General features: G+C 40.9%; 3 protein-coding genes across 5 annotated transcripts in view; 1 reads left to right on the top strand and 2 right to left on the bottom strand.

The window, feature by feature from the left end:
• The window catches only part of meltf (melanotransferrin), an 11,537-nt gene extending 8,668 nt beyond the window's left edge, over positions 1 to 2,869 (bottom strand). The window contains exons 1-4 of one of the 3 annotated variants that reach the window (XM_052073399.1): positions 2,617 to 2,869; positions 2,267 to 2,397; positions 905 to 1,059; positions 353 to 452 (exon numbers count right to left, since the gene is read on the bottom strand). In XM_052073399.1, coding sequence (XP_051929359.1) covers positions 353 to 452; positions 905 to 1,059; positions 2,267 to 2,318 — 307 coding nt within the window. In that variant the 5' untranslated portion in view covers positions 2,319 to 2,397; positions 2,617 to 2,869. Of the gene's footprint in view, positions 1 to 352; positions 453 to 481; positions 695 to 904; positions 1,060 to 2,266 lie in introns of those variants that run through there. The other 2 variants (XM_052073398.1, XM_052073400.1) reach the window with 2 other exon arrangements.
• LOC127605710 (uncharacterized) overlaps positions 1 to 26,500 on the top strand; it is a 284,213-nt gene that overhangs the window by 28,218 nt on the left and 229,495 nt on the right. The gene's annotated exons all lie outside the window — the stretch shown is intronic.
• The window catches only part of LOC127605629 (disks large homolog 1-like), a 192,128-nt gene continuing 172,761 nt past the window's right edge, over positions 7,134 to 26,500 (bottom strand). The window contains 11 exon segments of the mRNA XM_052073323.1: positions 7,134 to 8,098; positions 8,132 to 8,244; positions 9,560 to 9,651; positions 14,478 to 14,587; positions 14,709 to 14,881; positions 15,072 to 15,173; positions 16,722 to 16,772; positions 18,512 to 18,527; positions 19,049 to 19,112; positions 19,698 to 19,880; positions 24,749 to 24,863. Coding sequence (XP_051929283.1) covers positions 8,138 to 8,244; positions 9,560 to 9,651; positions 14,478 to 14,587; positions 14,709 to 14,881; positions 15,072 to 15,173; positions 16,722 to 16,772; positions 18,512 to 18,527; positions 19,049 to 19,112; positions 19,698 to 19,880; positions 24,749 to 24,863 — 1,013 coding nt within the window. The 3' untranslated portion in view covers positions 7,134 to 8,098; positions 8,132 to 8,137.

The following is a 26,500-nucleotide window of genomic DNA, read 5'->3' as shown; positions in this document are numbered from 1 at the left end:
AAGCACTGTATATAAACGCAAGCAATGACTCAGGGCAGAAATGTTCTCACTAATAGGAGGCTAACAACATGATTGCCACCATCAGTGGAAAAAAACAATCTAATAACTCAAGAAGGATGGAGGTTGTTCAGTGCTTGTTTAAACAGTTTCTTAAAAACCTTACTTAGGTATTAAAAAGAATATCTTGACAGAGCTCCTGTCTGAACCTTATCAACGTAGTCAAGTGCTTTCTTTGAACGCAACTGATAAAGACGGCACTCGATGGCACTCATTTTACCCTTTGATCTTGTGAAAATGATATGAGGCGATTGAACCGTATGACGGGAACATGCACTGGAGATGAAAATCTTACGATCAGCCTTTGATTCACTGGCAGCTATCTTGAATGAGGCACTCTTGCCCAGGTTGTAGATGTCAGAGGCAAACATGGACAATGCATCAGCTTCGTTTTTCTACAGGCAAAGCCAGAAAATAAACATACAATGAAAAAGAGCAACAGCACAGCTAGACCAAGTGAATTCATAGATGAATGATGTAGTATGTTGTTGAAAATCAAGCCTTTAAGGGACAGCAGTTACTAGAGTGGACAGCTATTCAAATGTTGTTTTCTCTTATATTAATTAATCTTAATGTCACAGTTGTGCATCAACTACTACAATGAACTCTTATGTGTGTTGCCATCCACTGCCGTTATTTTTTTTCCCCATGCCTAAAGACTAATCTTTATCATTATTTGTGCATGAAAGGGTTAATTCCGTTTATTTTTTCTTTTTCTTACTACATAATGTATTGACGGGTTTTGTGGGCTAAACCCCAAAAGCATTTATTTAACAGGCACGGAGCACCTTTTACAAACACCAAGTCACAGTGGAAGTCAGTGTGGAACGATAAATCAGCTTCCAACCTGGAGCTTTTGTACGCAGTTCTCCACCGTGGTTCCACGAACGCAGCTGAGCGATGGCCGGATGGAGACTTGGTCAAAAGCCTGGGACATAGCTTCACATTTTTTTTGCTCAGCGTCCGAGATGGTGCACCACCTGATGCTGCTCTGACCGCACACTGAGCAGACAGAGATACACCAGTTTTGCTCACATGTACTAAACCTCACGAATCATTTTGTTGGCCAGTTCGCAGAGCATGTCAAGAGTTTCACCAAAATCACAAGTCACAAGGTACAGAAGCCTGATTTTTGAGGTGAAAGGAAAGAACATTTTTCATGATTAAATAGAACTACCCGGACTCAATCTATAGCAGCTTTGGCTGTGTACTAATAATTAAGGCTCAGTTATTACACAATTATCTTCAATAGGATACAGAGACAATAAGTTTCATTCTGGAAGAACCCAAAAAAAATCACTACAAATTGTAAATGTGATACTGTTAATGAGTGGTTCCTCAAGAGAAACAACACAAATTACACCTGAATATATTTGACAAATTCTCTCATTCTTTCTCACTTTTTTGTCTTCGCAATGTTTTAAAATTATGAATATTCAGTTTTCCTGCCATGTATGACTATTAAATTAACAAATTTATCACAGTAAGTATAGCTGAATGACAGTAAGATGTTTTTTTTTAATGGGCATTCATGCAGTCTTGTAATATGACATTTGTTAATTTCTGTTCACATAACTTGAGAATTAATTGCCATCCAATCTTCAAATTTGAAATATCCTATCCTTAAAATGTTTACTACTGAATGTTGCAACTGTTAGCTGGATAAAAAAAAAAAACAACAAAAACAAAGCAACAAAACAGTAAAACAAAAACATTCAAATAAACGAGGCAACTCGAATGCCCCAGCACCAATATGCCACACAGTAACAAGTTACTCAATGTGAAGGACATTACAGAAGATAGTTCAAACCAATATTAATGCATTTGTACTTCAGGTCAAATAATTTTATACATTTTTTTCCAAAACATCAGATTTGGTCCAAAAGATGATGTCAAAAAGTCAAGGATTTCATAACACAACATGCAAACATAAAATGTGCGTGTGTGAGTGTGTTCATGTGTGCGTGTGTGAATTTAATTCAATATAAAAACGGATTCTGATTGTTCATAATGTGTTTCCAAGTTTTTGTTACGCAGACCCCCTGAGATAGCCTTGGCCACCCCAAGAATAAAGTCTAGCTCTGTCACAGAAGGCTAAGTAATTCATCCAGCAATAACTATGCCTGGATTGTAATTTCATCTTATAAAGTCACTTGTTATATATGCGTTTCCTGGATAGATCTATAGTTCAACTAAGCATTTCTCTTACCAGCATGAAGAATTAACAGCAGGGCTCCCGCCGTCGTGCTCCACCTGGCCATGATCACGTTCTTCTTCCCTCTCGGCTCTCTGCTGACTCTTCAGTCCAAGTGAAAGTTTTATCTGGGTTTTATACTGTATCTATAAACCGGGTCAAAGTTCTGAGCGTATGTTCAGGAATGATGTTGCACAACTTTATTCTGTGTCAACAGGTAAGATACTTAAGTGGCAGCAAATCACACTCGGTCTGGCTCATTCGTGCTGTCTGAAGCTGATTAACTAGAGATGGGGTCAACCATGTCAAAGATTCAGTCACAAAGCTCACCTTTTGCCCTCAGCATTGAAAAAGATCCAGCCTACCTGCGACCCTTTGAGGAGAAACGGTACAGAAAGTCGGTGGATGGATGGATGTCCGGTGGACGTTCAATAACAAGCTCAGTGAAATAGAGAAAGTTGCCCTAACGAAAACTACGAATGATCAATGCTAGTTTTCCTGTCTGCTGCGCGCCTTAACTCAAATAAATCAAAAGGCTCAAAACAGTCAGAGAAATGTGCCACCTCTCAGTGCCAGCGTTGCCTAGCTGCAGACCAGAGTGTGAACAGAGAAGTCTTTTACAGTCCTCACCTCTGCTTTCTTCTCTATGGCAGTGGGACTTTCCACTTGTGGACACGCAACACACATACAGTACACGTACGTGTAAGAAAGGTATAAGTGACTCACGCTCGAAAAGGCAGCAAAAAATTATCAATTTGACCTTGCTTACAAGAGTTTTTTGATCTTTATGACACAATTGCAGTAAAAGCGAAGCACATGAGCTCTTAAACTCATAGGACGATATGAAGCGCCCTCATGTTCTCATCAGATTCACTCGGTCATGATGAAAATTTAGCAGAAAAATGAAATTCAAAAATCTTATGACTGGTCACACATTTTGCGCACACACCATGTCTGAAATGTCTCACTCTGCTCAGTGCAGAGCAACAGCAACAGCTTTAATTATTGTTATAATTATTTTGTTATAATTATTTTTTTTACGTTTTCATGTCCATAAGGGCGGCCCGGTGGTCTTTTTTTCAATCGATGCCGAAACAGTGGCCAGCCGCAGAGCAATTATTTGCGCTTAATATTATCATCATAAGACCTCAGTATCACAGTAATACAGTATTATTACGATACAGACTACAAACTAGAAATCCATAATTTGAATATTGTTATACTTTGTAAAGTCTGAAAGGAAGTCGCTGATATAGAGGTCATAACATAAGATATTTTCTGCCAACCTCATCCTCGTAAACTTAATGAGGTGCCAGTAACTTGTTGGCAGATCTGCTCTGAGGTTAGCTTGCGCATCACATTTATGGGGCTGTAACGTGACGAAACCCGACATGCGATGAGGTGATAGAAAATATTTCCGAGTCCCACTGAACATGGTGTCAGCATTTACTGTGGCGTCAGCTGATTTTGAACGCCATTTCATTTTCACTTACAGGGAGAAATATGAGCTACAGTGGGGTCATACTCGTATTCATGTGGAGGAGAATCAACAGCTGGAGTGGGCAACGTGCTGTCAGCGGGAGCCAGCTAGCCCCCAAGGATCACAAGAATAGTCTGGGGGGCTACTCTAAAAATACCGTAGCTTACCAGCGATGGGACATTGATTGTGATTTCCGAAGAATGTTGTCGATTAGGCCGTGGTCATTTAAAAATGAAACGACTTGAAGAGATTCATATAAGATAAGATATCCTTTATTCGTCCCACACTGGGAAAATTTACAGCCTCCAGCAGCAAGAATGTATGTAGAAAGAAGAAAGAAGAAAGAGAAAAAAAACAACAAACATCTTTCAATTAAATGCAATATGAACACAAAATGGATAAATCGCAGTACTATTTACAATTTTCCTTCACATCATTTAATTATTATTATTATCATGATTGTTATTTTTTATTCATCAGCCTGACAGCAGTCGGTAGGAACGAGCGTCGGTATCTCTCCTTCTTGCAGCGCGGGTGTAACAGTCTCTGGCTGAAGGAGCTACCAAGTGCTGTCAGGGCGGGCTGGAGGGGGTGGGAGGGACTGGCCATCATAGCTTTTAGCTTAGTTAGCATCCTTCTGTTGCCCACCTCCTCCAGAGTAGTAGATATGTTCCCTAATTGTGAGAAGTCATGAATATGTCTTAACATGAATAAATATAATTTCTGAATCCTAACAAATAATTGTAATATTAAGGTTTATCCAAGCAAATGTGTTATTTCAGACATACATCAGACTGGTGGCCTTGGCATTTTTCCTCACCACAGAAAGTGGCTCTCTGGTGACTCCAGTTGTACAGCACATTCAAAGATCCACCTTTGAACGCAACTGCATGTGATAACACCACAGAAATCGACTGAAACCCAAAGAAACATGTTCTTGTTAACTTTCTGCCTACATGCAAAAAAATGTTCCGCATTCCTTTCTGGACGTGGTCATCTGATCTTGGACTGCAAATGTGTGAGCGTTGGACATGGAAGCTTCATTTTTTGTCGTTGTTGTTTTGTAACTGGATAGTACCATCTATTATCAAAACATTGCGAAGGACTGTACATTCATAAGTGAATGTCGGCAATCTCAACCCCAAAAAAAGATATGCTCAAAATGAGCACTTGGCAGAGACGAAGCTCAGCCAGGGTGGACGATGGATCATGTGGTTCAGCCAAGAGGTTCCAATTTTGGCTGAGGTTTACCTCTGTGAGGTTTGCATCTTCCTTGGGCCAAGCTTGTGATGAGTACTCTGGATTCCTCCCACGTGGTGTTACGATTAGTCCAGAATCCCAGTAACTCACACAAGATTTTATTTGAGCTTCGTGGCTGCCATTGCCGTTGTGTGACATGTTCTTACCAAATTACCACTAAAGTACGACTTCTTAGTCCAGTCACGATGAACTGCAGGACCATTTGACTTTGAGCATGCCCCATTTTATGCAATCAAGTCAACGCATCAATACATCTTATAGCTTGATGTTGATGTAATACAGTCACACGATAAACATAAAACGTTGGGCCATCAAATTGACAAATCTCAATAAAGACATTTATTTTGTACCAAAATAGGCAGTGCAGGGATAAATATCATCATCTGTATATATATGTGAAATAGATTCTTTGCATCAGTGCTTAGCTCTAACAGACAGTGGCATAAACTCCAGGTTGAAACACAAAGCCAGAATCAAACAAATAGTCCAGTTTTGTTCAAACAAATCAACAATTAGGAATGATATTAATATAAAGTAGCTGCAGATGCAAATCCTTTTTCGCAATCAAAATTCATGCGGTGCAGAACCAGAACTTCTCGGGAAGTGTCTGGGTTCCAGTCGGCTTCGGAGTGGAAAAGGGTGGGGTGGAGAGGCCAAACGAGTAGTTGAGAAAGTCCTTCTGGGGCTGCGTTTCTTCAAAGCATTTCAATATTTCAAATCTTAAATGTGATATAAGACACAAGCGCATAATTTGAGAGGAGCCCCATTCACGACCGTAGTGCTCAAAGTACAAAACACTTCAATCAGAAACACAGCAATCCCAAAGCACAAAACAACTCATAAAAAATATTATCGTGTTCCACGATCTTACTATAACAAAGTTATGCTATCGTTTTCACTGGAATATAGAAGATCCCCTGAGAAGTCCTCTTGTAAACAAATAATATCCATGATCCATCAGCCGAGGAAAAAAGGTGAGACGACAGCTGAGATCGTCAACTTTGAATGGGGTTCACGAACCCCTGAGTGACATCATGATGGGTTCCTCCACTTTTTTGTGTGGCTTGATATGCAACAACATTTCATGGGAGTATGCAGTCGAGTCAGGATGACATTTATGACAGGGAGAAGGCCAGAAGACCAAATCAAACTAAGTGTAATGTACCAGAGCGACGGTCATTTATGTGGCAAGTCTCAGGCGCTTTTTATGCCTTCTTGGCTGAAAGGCATCCATCCGTGCTTCATTATTTTCATTGTTCCAAATATTTGCATTTTAGCCATGGAATACTACTAAAAAGATGTATGACCCAAGTGACCCTTTGCGGCTCACAAGGCAGTGACAGAAATTAAGTGATTCACGCACAGAATTCATAGACCCCCAATCCTGGTAAAATTTGCTTTTCAAGGGGAAGTCAAGCCAAGAACTGTCTTTCAAATAATATGCTCTGCGCGCCTCCACTACTCGAAACACGGCATTCCGATTAAGACTATGTTTGTGGAATATGAATGATATCACATTTTGCGTCTGAAAATGATAGCTGCTCAGGGCTCAGGTATCAGCCAATCACGGCTCAATTTGCCAAGGTCACATGACAATCTCAGAAAACAGCTGAGCCGTGACCAGAGCCTGACCGGAGCTGTGATTGTCAGCAACAAATGTCAAAATGCCTGCCCCGGAAGATGGACTGAAACTCGCTGACTTAATTCATATTCCACAAATGCAAAGAGTAAGCCGAAGACTGTGATTTAACAAGTAACACTTCAATAGAGCATATTATAGTCAACAACAAACATTTTTGCCTCAACTTCCCCTTTCAGGAACAAGCCCCCATGACAGAAGCTGTGGTGCATATATGCAGACAAGAGACTCAAGGCATGAGACACTGGTTGTTTACATGGACAACAATACTATATTGCCCTTCGTGAGCATTCTCTTCATAGGAGGGTGATTGGTTGAACCTTCCAATTATTGTTCCCTTGACATGTGCCACCACATCGTTCTACAAAGCAATCCTATCCACGTAGCATTACATTCTATGTTGGCAGACGTAATAGGAGGACATCTGTCGTCACTTTGTCTGTATGTATGTCGAGTGGAACATAAATTCCATGTAAACCACAATTAATAAGGTAATCAGAGAATGTTGTTTCCAGTGGTTTATTATTGCAGCATAACTTGATCGACTCGGGTTTAATATTGGCATACTGATGTCCATATAAAATTTCACCAATGAAGAGGAAGAAGAGCAGAAAAGGCAGAGAAATCTGGGGATGGAGCCTCAAGGAAGTCGACGTCGCTGCATTTCCAGTCAAAAGTCAGCTGGGATATGCTTCTGCTCACCTGTCACACTCATGAGGACAGCTGGTATAGAAAATAGATTTTTTTTAATGCTTTCTGCATGTCACATCATGCCAATTAAACCCTACTTAAACATCATATTGGTATCGAAGTGTGCTACATTTCCAAGCAGTAATTGTTTCTATCTCGGCCCTTGAGTCCAACATGCCAGGGCGCATTTCAATCATTAGCTTATATTTAAACTTGAGGCAGTCTGGCAGGGGAGTGGCAGGATCAGAGGGGAAAGGTGGAAAAGTTATTGAAAGAGTGTAAACGAGAGCTTATTCAAATATAAAGTGGAGCGATGCCATGAAATATGACAGACACGATGGGGAAAGAAGGAACGAGATTCTGTACCCATAAACATGCTCTTAAACCTACGGCGTGCAAAAGTTTTCTCCTTGGTGACAGTACTATCATTACAAACCCATAGGTGAATGCATTCCCCTTTGTTTACTTGTATGTGAAAACAACAACAATAACAACACACAAGAATGAAATCAATAAATCAGATGACGGTACATGTTAGAAGTGATTTTGAACCACGTCCTTAAACATTAAGGAACTCAGCTGTAGGAAGATCCATCAGCAGGCTGCTGGAAAGACATAAGCTCCTCGACCCTCAAGAAGGGGGAGTTTGCAATCTCCAGATCAGTCTCAGCCTCGTTCAGCGTTATGTATTCGTATATGTGTGAGTGAGAAAACATGGAGGTGTGTGTGTGTGTGTGTGTGTGTGGGCGCAGAAGAGCAAAAACAAGCCTTATTGTGCTGCCAAAGTGGGCTAACGTGTAGCGTGGGCGGCATTTACTCAGAGCCGCTCCTTCGTGGGCACCCAAATGTAAGGACCCGATTGCTCTTCAATGATCTGCTTCACCTGCGAATACACTTCCTCAAGAGTTGAGCCGTGGACAAAAGCTGCAGAGGGGAAAAAAGATCACATCTTAACACAAATCGATTACAACTCAGTTTGTACATTGCTCCACAGGCCGCCAAAGAGTAAGGTGAGGCATCCTGGAAGTTAAACTAAGTTATTTGAAACTAAAAATCTTTCCATACATTGACACGGCTGCATGGGGAACTCCGATATGTTTCGCTTTTCAGCAACATATAAGCACCATTTTCCATTTCCCGCCATGATCAAATTGGAATTTTCTCTTTTTTTTTGACAATGAAATGGGCTGGGCGACATAGTCCAAAAATTTGTATCACTGTATCATATGCATCCGTTCACAGCAGCGGGACACATCACAATACAACATTCAGGTCAAAATTATATTTCATTCATATTAATCTAATAAATCACCAGTGTCAAACTCAACGCCCGGGGGCCAGATCTGGCCCGCCACATTATTTTATGTGGCCCGCATGTTGAGAAGTGGTAAACACACTGCAACGTTCTGCACATTAATTTTTAAAAAAATTTTTAATGGTAATGTATTAAAGATCGAAAGTAGCCAACACCGAAATGATTAAAATTTCAATGAATCATCCAGTCCCAATTTCTGGTCTTTAGTGGTTGTCTCCGTTATTCTGAGTTATTTTCTCCCCAGGTACTTCAGTGTCTTGATATGTTGCTGTTCAAAATTAGCTACACTCCACAGTAACGCGGTTCCAACCAGACCATAACTGACAAATGCACGTTATCACATAAGCCCTTTGTGGTGTTTTGTGAGTGCATTTCTATTGCTTAGCAATTAGCACGGCTTGCTATCTCATGAACATCTTCCCTTCATCTTGGTCAGAACCCTACTTAGAGTAGTGAAGCTTTGTCGCTGTCGTTGACGCGAAGATGAGTGACTCCATCGTTAACGGATGCAAAGTAACGTTTTGCCTTCACATTATGTTTAGTCACGTTAGTTATCCGGCCGCAGCTCATGATTAGCTGCCATACTGGGCAAGTGTATACGGAGGGGATACATAGATATAATCAACATGCATTACGGCGATTGAAAAGTATGGTCCAAATCCCAACCTTTGGGCAAATTCATACCAGATATTGGATATACTCTACTATACACGTCACCACTACTGTGACGTGTGGAACTAAAAAGACAGCCCTCTCTGATTTGTGTATGTCTGTTGGTGTATTTAGTGTTGCCTTCAAATGTTTGTATTTCACATGTATATGCAATGTGATACTTGTAATTGCAATTTACGTTACTGTATGTTACAATAAGTTGTTGTGAAAGAGTACAGAAAATATCATTTAGATCAATGAATGTTGCCTCACCAGTGAAATATTCTGTGAACTCCTGCTCCAGTTTGACAGCTCTGTCATAGGATTTCCTTGCCTGCTCCTCAGTAAACCGCTTATTCATCTCTCTGGAGAAACACACAGAAGTCTCAGTGTCAATGCAAAGCATATTCATTTCAGATCATTTTTTTCAACCTTCAAGCTTTTTTACTGATCTAAATTCTTTGATTTAATATAATATTTCCACGATAATTGTGGGAGATGGGTGGGAAAAAAGGCAACAAAAATATTTCAAGATACCGAGGGGAAAAAAAAAAGAATAATAATCTGCTAATATTCAAATCACAGGTGCCAAACCTTGAGTATGCAAGAGACGACTGCATTATTTTCTCTCTATGGAAAGAGATTATACAGTGGTTCCTTCACTTATTACCACAATTTGGTCTCTAACTCAAATCGCTCATATCTCATATCAACTCTCACCATTAACAATCAATGGAATTGCCATTAATCCATTCCAAGAGACCCCAAAATACAAACTATTTTATGGTTTGATGTTCGTATTGTGTTTATTTCAAGTTAAAAATTTCAAGTTGTGTTCCCGGTTAGAAATGACTGTTTGATTTAGAGTCACCATAAAAAATAGAATTCTTGTCACGACTTGTTGCATTTGACATTTTAATTAAACAATTCCAATGAAGTTGGGACATTATGTTAAATGTAAAAAAAGAACACAATGATTTGAAAATAATGTTCAACCTACACTTAATTGAATACACAATAAAGACAAGATATTTAATTTTTAAATTGATAAAAACTTGATATTGTTTTTAGTAAATAAACATTAACTTGGAATTTTATGGCTGCAACGTGTTCCAAAAAAGCTGGGACATTTGACCAAAAAGAATGCTCATCAAACATTCATTCATTTATCTTCCGAGCCGCTTGATCCTCACTAGGGTCGCAGGGTGTGCTGGAGACTATCCCAGCTGTCTTCGGGCAGTAGGGGGGGGGGGGCACCCTGAATCGGTTGCCAGCCAATCGCAGGGCACACAGAAACGAACAACCATTCGCACTCACACTCACACCTAGGGACAATTTAGAGTGTTCAATCAGCCTGCCACGCATGTTTTTGGAATGTGGGAGGAAACCGGAGCACCCGGAGAAAACCCACGCAGGCCCGAGCAGAACATGCAAACTCCACACAGGGAGGCCGGAGCTGGAATCGAACCCGGTACCTCTGCACTGTGAAGCCACTGGACTACCGGGCCCCCTGCTCATCAAACACCTCTTTGGAAAGTTCCGCAGGTGAACAGGCTAACTGGGAACTGGTGAGTGCAATGATTGGCTACAAAATTTGAAGTCAAGATGCGCGCCCCAGTAGGCAGCCATTGGCAAGTGCTCTCATGAGCTTTGCTATTTTTTTTTTTTTTTGTGTTTGTTTTGTCACTTTATGTATGTTGTTATGTCGTGTGGACCTGATGTGGACTTTTTTCAGCATTTTTTGGCCACGACATTCATCAAGGAGGAGACTCTGTGCTTGGTGGTTGCGCCTTCTCGGCAGCATGGGTATACCAGCACTGTTTTTGACTGGGAGGAATGTCAACGCCATTTGACCGTTGTTGCTGGACAGTCCCGGGGTGCTTGTTTCTTGCGCCTGTAATGGGGAGCATTTTTCACAGCCCCGCTTTGTTCAGCGGAGAGATCGGTGCTGTTGAATGCTCTGCAGCTGGATGGATATAAGTCTTGAGGAGCCGACGATGAGAAGAAAGGAGCGTTAGCGCGGAGCGCCAATGCGGATTTGGAACTGGGAGTCGCGGCTTGGAGTTTGAAGCGGATTACGTGGGGCAGGAGAAGTGAACTAATCTCTTTTCGTCAATGGACGCTACAGCTTCGTGTTTGCTTTCAAAACTTAGCTTGGAGCTGACGTGTGCACATTTTCAGCATGGCATCTCTGATCCACTGGTGAAAGGATACTTTGATCCGCTCCTCTTTCTACTATAACCGCTTCAGACAACAAAGTGTATACAGAAAAGTGGTGAAGATTGCACAAATGTCTGTGTCCTATGTGTTGTGTTGTGTTGTTTTTGTTATTTTGACTTCAATATGGCGCCGCGATAGTGGCTGTCTTTACAGCAGCTCCTACATTTTGTTGTTCTACTTCTTCCTTTCATAACGTTGCTGCTGTGAATTGGGAATTTCTCCATTGCGAGACTAATAAAGGTTTTCTTATCTTTTTCTTATCAAAAGAAGCGTTCCTGACTTGCTTCGTCATTCACAAGCAAATATGGGCGAGGTTCACTTCTTTGTGAACAACTGCGTAAGAAAACAGTCGAACTGTTTCCCGACAATGTTCCTCAACAAACGACTGCAAGGAATTTAAGCATTAAATCATCTATGGTCAATAATCTCATCAAAAGGTTCAGAGAACTTGGAGAAATCATTGCATGTACTGTAAGCGGCAAGGCTGAAAACCAACACTGAATTTAGGTGACCTTCGATTCCTCAGGCGATATTGCATAAAAAATGGACATCGATGTGTAAAGGATATCACCACACAGGAACTCATCCCCTGACCCGAACGAGGACCATGGTCTCAGACTTAGAGGTGCTTATTTTCATCCCAACCACTTCACACTCGACTGTGAAGCGCTCCATTAAGAGTTTGAGATTGCGGCTTGAAGAAGCCAACAGTACCACATCATCTTCAAAAAGAAGTGGTGCAATACTGAGGATACCAAACCAGACACCCTCAATGCAACGGCTGTGCCAAGAAATTCTGTTTGTAAAGGTTATGAACAGAGTCGATGACAATCGACTGACTGCCAGCAATGCAAACCAAATTCTGACACCGGCGGCACAGGGACAATCCAGCCTGTATTAGGGGACTCGCTTCCAAAGAAATACCCACAGAACTGGCCAACAGACACAGTAGAACTCCTCCATGTCCACAAACCACATGTCGAGTGGTTGAGAGAACTCCCATGCATCCGCAAAGACCTTGCTGAGGGTGTAGAGCTGGTCCACTAAAATCACACTGCATCGGGAAGGTGAATCTGAGATTCGACTTCCAGATGGACCCTCCTCTCAAGCACCCATGAATAGACCTTACCAGAGAGGCTGGGGAGTGTGATCCCTCTTTAATTGGAACTAACTCTCGGTCCTCCTCCTTAAAAAAGGGGGACTACAACCCTGGTCTACTTATCCAAGTGGAGCAGCTCATGTGTCTTGGCCTCTTGTTCATGACGGAGGGCAGTATGGAGAGGGTGATTAAGAGGCGGATTGGTGCAGCACCTCCTTTGAGGTGGACCCTATATAGGTCTTCCATGGTGGAGATGAAGGTGAGCAGAAGGGCGAAGGTCTAACTTTACCGGTCGATCTATGTCCTATCCTATGGTCACGAGCTGTGAATCGTAACCGAAAGAATGAGATTCCAGATGGTTGAAATGAGTTTCCTCCACAGGGTCTCTGGGCTCTCACTTCGAGATAGTGTGAGAAGCTCATTCATCCGGGAGGGACTCAGAGTCGAGCCGCTACTTCTCCACATTGAGAGAAGCCAGATGAGGTGGCTCGGGCATTTGATCAGGATGCCTCCTGGACGCCTCCCTGGTGAAGTGTTTCGGGCATGTCCCACCAGCAGGACGCCCCCAGGATGACCCAGAACACGCTGGAGAGACTAAATCTCCCAGCTAGCCTGGGGCCGCGTTGGGATCCCCCAAGAAGAGCTCTAAGTGACTGGGGAGAGGGAAGTCTGCGCTTCCGTGCTAAATCGTCTGTCCCCACAACCTGACACCGGATTAAGCGGTAGAAAATGAATGGATTGATGAGAACAAGTAGCTTGTTTATGTTCAGTGAAATCCATTGACTCGTTTTTTAAAATAAAAATAATTATATGGTATTATTAACTTGTGCTTCTTTTTTTTTTAATCAGTTAACTTTTACATTAACTGTTCAGCAGTGTTGTCCACATCTGTTGAGTGTAACTAATAAAGTTATTGTCATCGAATGTAGTTGTTTTTAAAATCAAATAAACAGTAAACTAACTACCAGAAAGTTGTTTTTTCAGTATAAAATGTGGCACCACGGCTAACAGCACAATCATTTGTTTACTTTTTTGGGAGATGTGCTGAGGGATAATACACAGCAGAAAAGCCAAAATACCAGAAATACACAATGCGGTCATTGAATGACCGTTACGCCGTATGCAAGAAGGAACAAATGAGCATTCCGGGTGGATGTCAGGAAGCAAAATTTTTGACCCCAATAAATATTCGTCTGAAAATGTATTTGACAACCAATTTGACAGTGAAGCAATGCTCCTAAGAGGTTCCATCTTAATTGCTCAATTTTCACTGGAATGTGGAGGGTCCAAAGTGGGGAAAAAATAAAATTGAAGACAAACAAATTGGCAGAGCAAGGGGAACCTTGTAAGCTGCGTGGACAAATAGGTTAGGGTACCACTGTACTACTACTGCATTCTCCACACTATAAGGCACTTCGGATTATAAGGCCCGCCTTCAATGAACGGCTATTTTAAAACAGTTTTCATATATAGGGGACGCCACATTATAAGGTGCATAGAATAGAAGCTACAATGTGGCTGCGGTTGTGTTATGCATCCACCATATGGAGCTACACTGAAGTTAATAGATAACAATACAGCTTTATTTATAAAGAGCTTTCCCAACCGCTGTGGCTGTAACAAAGCGCTTGAAGAACATTTATACTACTATGTCCAAGAAATCAGAATATTGATCCTCATATAAGGCATATCAGATTATAAGGTGTACTGGCGGCTTTTGAGAAAATGTTCTGCTTTCAGGTGCGCCGTATAGTGTGGAAAATACGGTATTTATCTGTTTCTTTTTTTGTTGTTGTTTTTTCGACGTTGGTGGAGTAACCTACTCTGACTCCAAAAACAGTCGAACCAAAGGTTTACGATGCATTTACTTACAGGACGTTGTCAACACTGCGTGGCCTAATGAAAATGGCGATGGGATACAGGCCTGCCAGCTGCAGACGCTTAATAGCGTTTCCGGATACATCCAGTATACAGTGTTTACCCTGAAGGAAACAAAGGTTTGGACACAATGAGACACCCTCTCCCACGGCTCCTACACTATTAGATTTGTTTTCTTCTCCTTCTGTACTGTGCCATATTGTCTACTCTTTGCTTGTATCTTACCTTTTCAGCGACTTGTTTAACGGACTGGATACTGGTTCCATACAGGTGGTTGTTATACTGCCCCGCCTCAATGAACTTGTGCTCCTGGATCTCTCGTTCCATTAGCTCTCTGGAGGCCATAAAGTGATAATCTCTGCCATCCACTTCATAGTCCCGCCGTGGCCGAGTTGTGTCTGAGGAGCACACAGGTTTATTCGAAGTGTTCAAATTTTCCTTCAACAAGACTAGCCAAAAACTAAAGGTAACCAAAACATGACTATTAAATTAAATCCATTATTATTTTCGAATTTGTAACAATATTTAAGTCAATCCTATGTGCATACAAAAGTTTCTGCTGGTGTGTATAATGCAGTTTAGACTCACGTGGGACGCAGGAGCCAAATTTGTCAGGAAACTCCGAAATGAGATCATCATTGACTCGATCTTTCATTGGTCCAAGCACAATAACTGGTCTTGTGTAATTCACTGAAGGATTAAAACATGATTAAGTTAGGTTAGTGAATTTCAAATCAAACAGCAATACCTCAAAAATGTATTCTCCTAGTCACAATTAGCAACGTTCCGTTCTGTGGTGCCTGCACCCTCTCCACATACACAACGCACAGGGCTGACATCAGCGCACTGATAAGTTCATAGTGAAAAGCGCTTTAGTGCCTCGGTCAGCTGGTGGGCACAGTCATTGGAGTTTAGGTGGTCCTAGATTTTCTGAGCAAAGAGTATTTCCCCATCCTTATGACTGCAGCCAGATCTCTTCTCGCTGCCTTGAGTGCTGATGCGTCATGTACCCTCAAGGCAGCAGCATCCCTAGCCTTCGGCAGTTCTATCACCTCTGCATTCAGCCAGGGACTCTGGTTCGTGTAGATAGTAAACTACGCTTCAGCAGTAGTAAAGCCATTAAAAGCATTTGTAATCAAATATTCCAGGTGATAAATATAAAAGAGTCTTAAGAAAAACAATAAGTACAGCAATGACTGAGCCATTGCATCATATTCTAACACTTCTGAGAAAAAGTTTGTTGTGTACCCTTGGTGATGTCACAACGTGACAGGTTGTCATTTTAACAGAGGGCCCTCTTACAACAAATCTATTTGTGGGGTTATCTGCAAAAAGCATAAGCTCATCGACACTGTCAAATGACCATATAAGGGGTGTTCACACGGCACACATTTGCTCCGGCGCTGCACCGATGTATTTTGTTGCAATATATTTTGCACCGCAGCAAATTTGTGTGGAGCGTTCACACGTACAAAGCCGCTTAGAGTGTCAGCGTCGGTGCAGCCCCACTTGAGTTCACACGGCAGTTTCTGCAGCGCAGCAAAACGACCGAAAACAAATGAGCTGTTGTGTTCGTTCTTTTTAAAACGTATACACAACTCCAGTGACAACTGGACAGGCACGTCCTTCTCGGTCTCCGTGCCTTCTGCTCGAGAGTGACCGCCCCCGAAAACGTAAATCAACAATGACTTCATGACACTCAGAAAAGCAAACACGTAATGCGCCAAACAGAAAATCAAGAGAGGAAATCACAAAATAAATTATATGGGGTGAGGGGGGTTATGAACACACAACAAAGGAACAAACTACACAAACAACTCCGAGACAGTCCAGTCTCCTACAAAAGGAAAGATGTTACCAGCCAAGTCTTGTGTCGTTATTAAACAAACACATGACGGAAGTTTGACAGAGCACGAAAGCAACGCATTCTCGCCGTATGTAAACTCTTCAACAAGCATTTGCTCTGGAGCAAAAATTTAAACCACCTCCCTGAGGTGGATCAAATTTGGTCCGGTATAAGCTGTTTTCCGGGGCTGCGCCGGAGCTAATTTGCACGTGTGAACGCTTTACTGGGGCAACCCCGGCGTAGCACCGGACCAAATCTTGCCGTGTGAACACCCCTTTAGGCATTCTCAAAAGGTTTCATTTTGTATAATTGATAAAACAACTGGGTTGATTCTTAGACTACTATCTACTTTTTCTCCCCCCACTAATAAGTAGCTATAATAAATCACTGACCTTCCTGCTGGATAACTGCTTGGTAGATTAACAAAGTCTCCTCCTGGCCAGCTAATTGGACACAGAAAAGTTAAGGACACATTTAAATGCAAAGAGAATAAAATTCACAATGATATACCTTTCACACTTTTGAATTGACCACTTGGCCCTGGAAAAGCAGAGTCTCACAGAGATGCATAACACACACACATTTTGGTCACTGTTTCGTTTCAGTACTGGTATTGAGTTAATTTATGAAGATAAAGTATCAAAGTCCGAATTTTGGTACTTTAACAACACGTTGTATGATGCGTCTGCAAAATGGAATGTTCAATTATATAAAATCAGCAGGTCAGTGCAGGCGTGTGAACACAGTTTGTAGTGCCTGTGACCTTGTCAGATCAGCTGGAATTCTCCATGTTCATCCCTTGAGAAAGGGTTGTGCACATTTGAAAGGAGAAGGCTTCTGCCACATTCTGCAAAGCAGGAGGTAACTTGGCAGAACTCAATTGTTTTTCAATAAGAAAATACTTTGTATGTTGACTTTGTGAATAAATATGGGTGAATTCCCCTGTCAAAGTTGAATAGAATTCATTTACACATACCGTATTTTCTGCACTATAAGGCGCTCAGGAGTATAAAGCCCACCTTCAATGAATGGCCTATTTTATAACTCTTTTCATATACATGGCACACCGCATTATAAGGCACATAGAATAGAACATACAATAATGGCTGCGGTTACATTATGAATCCACTAGATGGAGTTAAGCTAAAGGGAATAAAATACAATACAATACACTTTATTTATACAGATCTTTCACAACCGCTGCAGTTGTAACAAAGGACTTTAGAGAACATTTAAAATACGAGCTCCAAGAAATCAGAAAATTGATCCATGAAGAAAGTATTGGAGTTCATTATTATTATTATTATTATTATTATTTTAACTTGAAAACAAATTTGGGCTATTTTAATCAATTCTGAAAACACAACAAAAACGCACCCGCACCTTTGCAAACACACACACACACACACACACACACACACACACACACACACACACACACACACACACACACGCACACACACACACACACACACACACACACACAAACAAACACACAAACACACACATCCTCCCCACACAGATAACATAGAAATCCATATCAAGTGACACATCATATACATTACCAGAACGGAAACCATTTACCACACATTACATCCATCCATGATCTGTAATTTACTGATATTGCTCAGAGCATGTGAATCAATCACTAATTCACAAATTTTTTTTCCCTCTCCCTACCCAGCGTTTTTCCTTTCTGAATTCTGATTGTAATTTCCCCATTGCGGGACAAATAAAGGATATCTTAATCTCAATCTTAATGGCCTCCATTCAACACAGATAGGAGGATCCGTAAAATGACTGACGTTTTTAGAATTTCTTGAAAAAGAATGACGCGTTATCCCAATGTTTGCAGTTGGAAAAGGTAGCGAATCGTTCATGGTCGCAAACATTCACCAATTCCTCTGATATTCGCGAACACTTTTATTGTTTAAAACGTTCAAAATTTCCTTGCAACAAGAAAACCATCATTACCTTCTTATGAGTCGGCTACTCATATTTTATTTACGTCTTGTGAGGCATTGCTATTGTCACTTTTTCTTTACAGACAATATTAGCGCTGCCACTCTGTGCACCCAGCACATCAAGGACGAGTTCCAAGTAAAACCCAAATGCTGGTGTTTGTGGGAATGTATATGAGGCACACTGCCCAACAGGTGTCACTGATAAGACATTTACTTACCCCTTTCGTCTTGATCCTGCCCAGAGAACCATAGAAAAAAATGCAGTACGTAGTGGTGATTATCACAACAAATGACTGAATATCATCAGTATACAGCTCATGCTTTCTCTTGCTTCCAAACACACACATGCACCTGAAGGGAAGTTTTTTTTTCTCTCTGTGTCATTTAGCAGTCCTTGACAAAGTGTGAGGAAAAAAGGGGAAGATAGTGTTAAATGAGAGCCGACGCCGGAGATATCAATAGCTCATGCTAGACTGTGGGACCTCACCTTCTCATCACATCAACTTTTAAGAAACAGGGTTAAAGTCACTTTAACAAAATAACCAGGTTGCTTGAAAGACATGATTTATTTTGTCCCAACTTTTCACAGCCTGTTTAAGTACTTCTAATTAGAAAAGCAGGTTGGATTCCACTGGAGGACAGTATGCCATGACTGTGTTTTGACATTATTTTTAGGACCGTAGGGTACAACGCTACAACATGATTAGCCAAGTTAGAGCAAAAGCAATGGAAATTTCTTTTGGATTAGTGCTCACCGATCTATCTGGAGTCCTCATCACGGCGGCTGTCTTTAACCTTGATCTCTCCTTTTTCTCGGCCCTGTGAAAAAGGAAGTGGAACATCAACCGTGACCAGAAAATATACACCACTGCCTTAACTTTGTACATCCTCCATTAGGATGCTCATTCATTTCTACAGTCTATTATGAATATGATAGATAGCAGATAAACTATGAATAATGACCATCCCAAGTTGTGACTACCTCTTTGTCCAAATCCCCCACATTCCAGTTGCTCACTGATGATTCACTCCCACCCCTCCAGTTTCCTCATTTTATATGCTGTCATTTCAAAACAAATTCCCGTCTACCATCTCATCCATCAACTCCCCAATCCTTCATGAATGCCAACAAAATTGAAATAACCACCGACATGAGGCACAACACACATAAAAAAAATCTCTGTGATGAAACCACAGATTATTCATACCATATTCATCTTTTAATCACTAATGATCAAGTATTAAATGTACTCTGGTCTTTAAACCAAGACATTATTCTAATTTCCCTCATTTTCAATTTCAGGTTTTGCGGGTGTCGGAACCCCGGCAGTTAGGAAGACAAATTTCCAGGAATCAAGTGACCGACATTCACTCCTTGGGCGACGTTTCACGCTTCAAACCAACCTTCTACGGCTGGGGATGACTCCAACCTCTGGGCAGTTCGGGGGTGGGGGGCTCAGGTGACGCGCAGGCCACCACTCTTCTTCACCAGCACTGCTCACATGAAGGATATCTCCAAAGCGGAAGGGCAGAACCTGATTTGGGGCGCTCAAGTCGGAAGCGCTTCCATCATAGTCGAAGAGCGCTCTGCCGGTGGACATAGGAAATATATAATTAGACTGATGCATTTGGTCGCAAACGCACTCTTTTTGTTACTATTTGCAAGATCAAAATCAAAAGGATGGATAAATCATCAGGCGACAAAATGATGAAATGTGTGGGCCATAAATAAAAACGCTTCCATTGGTAACACAAACAAGGCATTTCCATCAACGCAACAGCTGGAAGATATACACATCTGTCTCTTTGTGCGCCGGTATGATGCTGCGTGTCGACGGTCCATGTGTTTGTGTACTCATGGCTCAAGGATGGACTGCCTTTGTGACAGACCACAGAATTCCAAACCCGTCCACAGGGAAACAACCTGGAAAAATAGGGCAGCCGTGTGTGTGTGTGTGCGAGTGCGAAGTAGAGCTGAAATAACAGGCATGCCCTAAAGTCCCCACTGCCTTCATCAATAAAACAGAGCAGAGATGGGGAAATCAAGATAGACAGATAGACATAGTCTATCAAATCTCCAAATATTTCAAGGATTTTGGATGAAATATTAAACCTAAGGGCTGGCAGTACCTCATCTGTGACGACCCTATGTGGAGCCAGGGGGCCACCATTCAAGTCCCACTGCCGAAAAATATGTGCAACGAGTTGTTGGAGAGATGCTCGTCTCCTTGCTGGCCAAAGAAAAGAGGGTCCTTGAACGAGGCACCGACTCCACCTCTAAACTGGAGAGGCGCAGCACTGTTTGCGCGACACTTTTTACGCCGACATCTTCCCGACGTGCCTTCATATATGGTGTGCAACACTAAATATACAGCAGAGTGCAAGTGGACTTTCCCCTTGAGAGATGTCCTTGTAAATTAAACTAAAATTGAAAAAAATATATATTCAATCAATCAGAGTCGGCAGATAAAACTGTGCTCTGATGCCTCTTAAAAAAGGTTTGGTGTACAAAGCGTTTAGGACAGAGTCGGCATGCTAAAGGTGAGAGAATTTAGTCAAAGCATTCTTGACGACGTGGCAATTCCATTGGTCAACGGTTGCGAAAACTGATGACTTCAATGTTTTAGTTTTTACATTGATTGCACCTGGTTTTATAACTGAGGTCAATGTCACTTGAAATTGGAATCAATTTCATATTCGAATAATGTAAAAGAACACACAGGAGTCACTCAGATCTAATTACAGGGGTCGAGGAACAGATTGATCGCGGCAATGTTCAACAGGAATATATGATCACATTTCAAAGCGCCTTTATTGGTTGATATTGTTTTATAGAACCGGCAGTTTAATGCTTTCATGCACCCTATAATCTGATGACACGATAAGGTGTCTACTGTATTAACCGCTGTCCCTGATAGGGCTACGATTAAAATACAATATGACATGGAGTAAAACAAACCCAGTAAAGCTTCTTTCTTTGCGTTATCGATACTGCACGGGACATTATCGCGACGGTTTTTCCGACCGTGTATCCCTACAAACTACACTGTAGGAATTATTTTTTGGGTTTTTTTTCCATCATCAATTTTGGATTTTACTTTACAGTCTTGTTTGATGTTTTTGATTGATAACGCTAAAAGATTTTTCCGCAGCGGAACTGTCATTTTTCAAATGTATTTAACATCCATCAAATATTTTTATTTTGAGTTTTTTTTTTTTTTTGTAGCGTCACAAAGACTGGCACCTCACTACATTGTGTCCATTTGTAACATCTACTGTAGATTAAGTACTGTATTCTGTAAAGTTCAATTTAGGTGTGACATGGCATTGTGCCATCCTGTGAATAATTATTCCTTCAGATATGCGGCGACAATATAGTGGCTTAGGCTACGATTCGCGTTAATTCATTTGCCTCCCATGCCAAGCGGGTGAACATGATGCATGCTTTCAAATATTTCAGATTACGCACTGTAAATCTTGGCATCATCGCAGGTACCTTTCTAATGATGGGACAATGTGGGACTCCAAAAAAAATCTCAGTCGGTTGACATAACAGACACAGACAGAAATCCAGTCTGCGGCTGGATGGACATGTGGAGCCGACGATGAGAAGAAAGCAGCGTCAGCGCAGAGCGCAGATGCATATGTGGAACTGGGATTTGCCACTTGGAATTGAAGCAGATTTACATGGGACTGGAGATGTGAACCAAGTTCTTTTTTCGCCAATGGGTGCGACAGCTTCTTGTTTGCTTTCAAACTTAGTTTGGAGCAGATGTGTTCACTTTTTCAGCATGGCGTCGCTGATCCACTGGTGAAAGGACACTTTGATTCTCTCCTCTTTCATCTAGAACTGGTTCAAACAACGAAGTGTATGCAGAAAAACTGGTTATGATTGCATGACTGTCTGTGTCTTATTTGTTGTGTTGTATTATTTTGTTATTTTATGTTAACATTCTGTTCTGATGGCAGCACGAGTACCCGCAGCGGCTCCTCTCCCTGCTGTGACTGAGAGGAAAGAAATTTCATCTGTGCTGTATGTTGGACATACACCATATTTACAATAAAGTTGACTTGACTTGACAATGTAATCAACAACATGCAGTACAGAAACAAGCACCATAATTTCAATGTATTATTTGTTGCTTTAATTATTACCATATATTAATTGGTAAAAAAAAAAACTGAATTCTTTGCTTCATCAATGTTGAATTTGTCATGGTACATTCACCTGACTTTGGTATAGACATTGTGGCTTCACTTCCCAGTCAGTGAAGGTATGTGTGTCTGTGTGGCTGTGTGTCTCCCTGTGACTGACTGAAAACCAGTCCAGGGTGGAATCAACATTTCACTTTACGTCAGCTGGCATAGGCACCAGCTCCCATCCATTCAAAAATCTATTCGAAGCATATTTGTAGGACACTGGAATGTCTCAAAATTGTTTGTTATTTATTCCTTCATTGTGTGATCACAAACCAACCCCCCAAAAAATTATTTTGTAATTTCCTATCTTGATTTTCTGTTCTGGTGGATTTTTTTCGATTTTCTTCGTGTTATTAAAGTTATCGTTAATTTACGTTTTTCGGAGGCGGTCCTTGAACGTCTCTCGAGTAAAACGACAAGAGAAGGCATGGAGACGGAGAAGGATGTGTCTGTATTGGTTGAGACTGAAAAGCATAAATAAAATATCAGTTTTAAAAACCAACGGAGCTGCAACATATTTTTGCTCTTGCTGCTGAACCGGCCTGATATCCGCAGCACTGCAGCAGTCTAAGAGTAAATGAGAGAAGCTAGCCAAACTTATTCCGAAACTACATTGCAGTTGCAAACTTGTTTCCTGTGGTTAATGATTTGTTTCAGGACAAGTTACAGAAACATTAAATACAACCAATTGTCCCTTTGATTTTGTCGGGAAACAGCTCAAGTTTCAGGTTGCTTCCTTCAGCTATCGGCTTTTGTTCCGTTTCACATCACAATGGAATCCGTACCTTGGCTGAACTCAGTACAGTAGTCCCTCATTTATCGCGGTTAATGGAGACCAAAACCACCCACGATAAACGAAAATCCGCTAAGTAGCGACCAATTAACATATACATATATAAATAAATAAATAAATATATATATATATACATATATATGCCCCGCGTGGGCCCACACATACACACACACACACACAGAAACTCACACACACTAGCAGCATCGTAAACAACACTTAGACACTGATTAAAGATCAAAGAATAACCCACATGATAAGACTGAATGTCTTGTATATGTTGCTCTATGTGACTCACTGTTGTTTTGCTGACTTTCACTGCTTCTCGCGGACCATTTGCGGACTTTTTGCAGACTTCAAAAAAAAAAAATGAATGAAAATGAATATGTTTGAAAAAATCCACGATGTAGAAGCCGCGATAAACAAACCGCGAAATAGCGAGGGATCACTGTATTAATCAAACCTATACAGATTTGCACGCCAAAACTAGTGAACAGGATTTCAATTTACGGTGATCAACCCTAACTGCAGGGAGGGAAAAAAAACCTTGGGACATCACACCAGATCACAGGAATATTACTCAGGATAATCTTTCACAGACATCCGAAAACCAGGCCTTTGGTAAATGTCATCTCAAGCGTAGTGTCATGTTCCTGTTCTTGGCCTGGCCAGCGGGTGGCAGACTGAGCGGACCTTCTGGCTGCACACCTGCTGCCAATCTTTCAATTTAGGAACCGTGTATTTAAGGACCCGCAATCTGTCTGGTGGTTGTCGGAGTGTTGTTTATGCCTTGATGCTTCCTTGCCCACAGACTCTTTGCTATTGCGCTCGTCGTTTTGCGCTTTTGAACTGTCGGTCCCATTTATTGCGTAAGTATGGCTTTGTGTTGTGATTTGGCTTTTTCTTGCGTGTAGTTGATTCATTGTTTTTTCGTTAGTATTCTCGGTTCTTGTTTTCCTCTCTTGCCTTTTGTGCAAGCGCTTTTTGTTATTCGTTCTTGTGCTCCCTGGTCCTTGTTTTGACCAGCGCTTTATGTTACTACTTTGTCGAATTTTGTACATTAAGTATTTTTTGCTTCGGAGACCTTGTCTGGCATCTACACTTTTGGGTTCCAAAACCTGATTCGGTTAGTCCGAATCGTGACAGGAAGGAAAATGCTCAAATTAGGCCTGATTAACGTTACGCGTGAAATCCGAAATTGATTATGAGAGAAGTGTAAATACTTGGAAATAAAAGTGAAAATGCTGATCTCTTGTTTCTGAGTCACTGTTTCATCCCAAAGCCAAAGGTGTAAATAATAATAGCGTTTTGGGAATACATGAACGTAAACATTGAGTGGATGGGGATAGATATGCATGCATCCATTTCACAATAATTAGAAATTAAGTTGTCGATGAGATGCAAGACAAGGTTGCAGTGAAGGACAAACGGTAAATGCGTGTTTGCGGGTGTGTTGTACAATTACCTGACATAGAGTGTGCGCTTTTGAGTCGATCGGAGTGACGTGGAACTGGAACTGACACTGCTGGTCATCATTTGTTCCCTCAGGTCATGGATCTTTGCCTCAAAACGACTGTATTCTGCACATACACACATACACATCGGCAGATACACACAGAGGCAATATTAATAACGTAATAGGCAGAAGTAATATGTGTTGGGATTCTGTTCGAGAACTTCCGTAAAACTAGTCAATCAGAATTGGCACGTGCAAAAACATTTCATTACAAAGTTAGATTGTCCATGATATAAGTGGTTTCTCCACAGCACAAAATCAAACGACTTCCATTCCTGGACTGAATTAGGAGCTCTTGAATCCGAATAGACTAAAACCAATTTAATATACGCTGCGTTATAACAGATGCATTCTTTATCAGCGAAATGACAACTTGTGTTTCCGAGGCACAGAACAGTGTATGCATGTATTTATTTATTTTTCTACTTATTTATTATAATCAGGACAATTTTAGGAAGCTAAATGAGTGAAGAGATGGAATCTATTCTTGAACCCAATCTCCAATTAAATGTCTAATTATCAAGTCGTCTTGAAAAACTACTAGATACTGTGATGTCATTTTCAGCCAAGAGCAAGCGGCAAAATGGCCAGCCCTTGAGATGGACAAAAACGGGTAGATTTTACTACTTAACACATCCTCCACAAACAGAATATGAATCAGAATGCCGTGTTGAGACAAATAGGGTAGGATAGAACTTATTTTTTTAAAGAACATTTTTGGGTTGACTTTTCCTTTAACGATTATTTTTATTGTGGTGTACAAGTCTACGGTCTGAAAAAAGAAACAAACCATTCCCCACTGTAATTAATTTTCATACATTTTAATGTGTGTGTACAACATTACAAATTCTAAATTTGATCATGTCTACTCTTAATCGATGCAACAGTGTTTGCTGTTCCTAAAATAAATCCCATTTCCAACAGCTCTTCTCCATTCAAGGTGAATGTCAAGCAATAAATTGCAAGTGAGCTACCAGTCAGCCAATCGAGGCAAAGAGCAGTGAACTGCTTCCACACTCAGCACAACAAGCCACTGCAGAAACTCTCTATGGACCTTATTATTATTTTTTTTACAGTTGCATGAACTTGTCATTTTGTTTCTTTCATTTGAAATATAGATTTTACTGCAATGCCTCAAACGCCCTAAAACAATGATGAAATAATTAAAAAATATATAATAAAAATAATTTAAAAAACAACAAAATAAAAACAAATAAAATATACAACCATCCATTTTCTCAAACGGATTCCTGCTGCATCTAATCTCGGCTGGCCTTGTTTTGCTCTGTCAATTACAAGGCACTTATTGACAAACCATTCACATTTATACCCATACACCAATTTCGAGCAGAGGTGTGAAAATGAATCAATTAATCAACATTTATTTTAACAAATGTTTTCTTCAAATACTATTATTTCAGCATCCCAACAGCAATTATTCTCCGAATTAAGCAGTTCTTCATGAAAACACACAAATTATCTTTTGTGTTTAGTCAAAACAAGACATTTGCTTTTACAGTGAAACCTCGTTTTTCAAATGTCTCTGTTCTCGACCAAATCGGTTTTCGACCAAAAATTTTGATTTTTTTTTTTTCTTTATACCTCGGACTATGCCTGAAATTCGGTTCTCGAACAAACTGAGCGCACTTAAATGCACCATTTGACTGTGCTTTGGGAAATAATGACCAAACCTGTAATTAA

Source organism: Hippocampus zosterae, chromosome 8 (assembly GCF_025434085.1).
Source record: "Hippocampus zosterae strain Florida chromosome 8, ASM2543408v3, whole genome shotgun sequence".
In the NCBI taxonomy this organism is placed as follows: Eukaryota; Metazoa; Chordata; class Actinopteri; order Syngnathiformes; family Syngnathidae; genus Hippocampus; species Hippocampus zosterae.
This window is presented reverse-complemented; position numbering and strand designations above follow the sequence as displayed.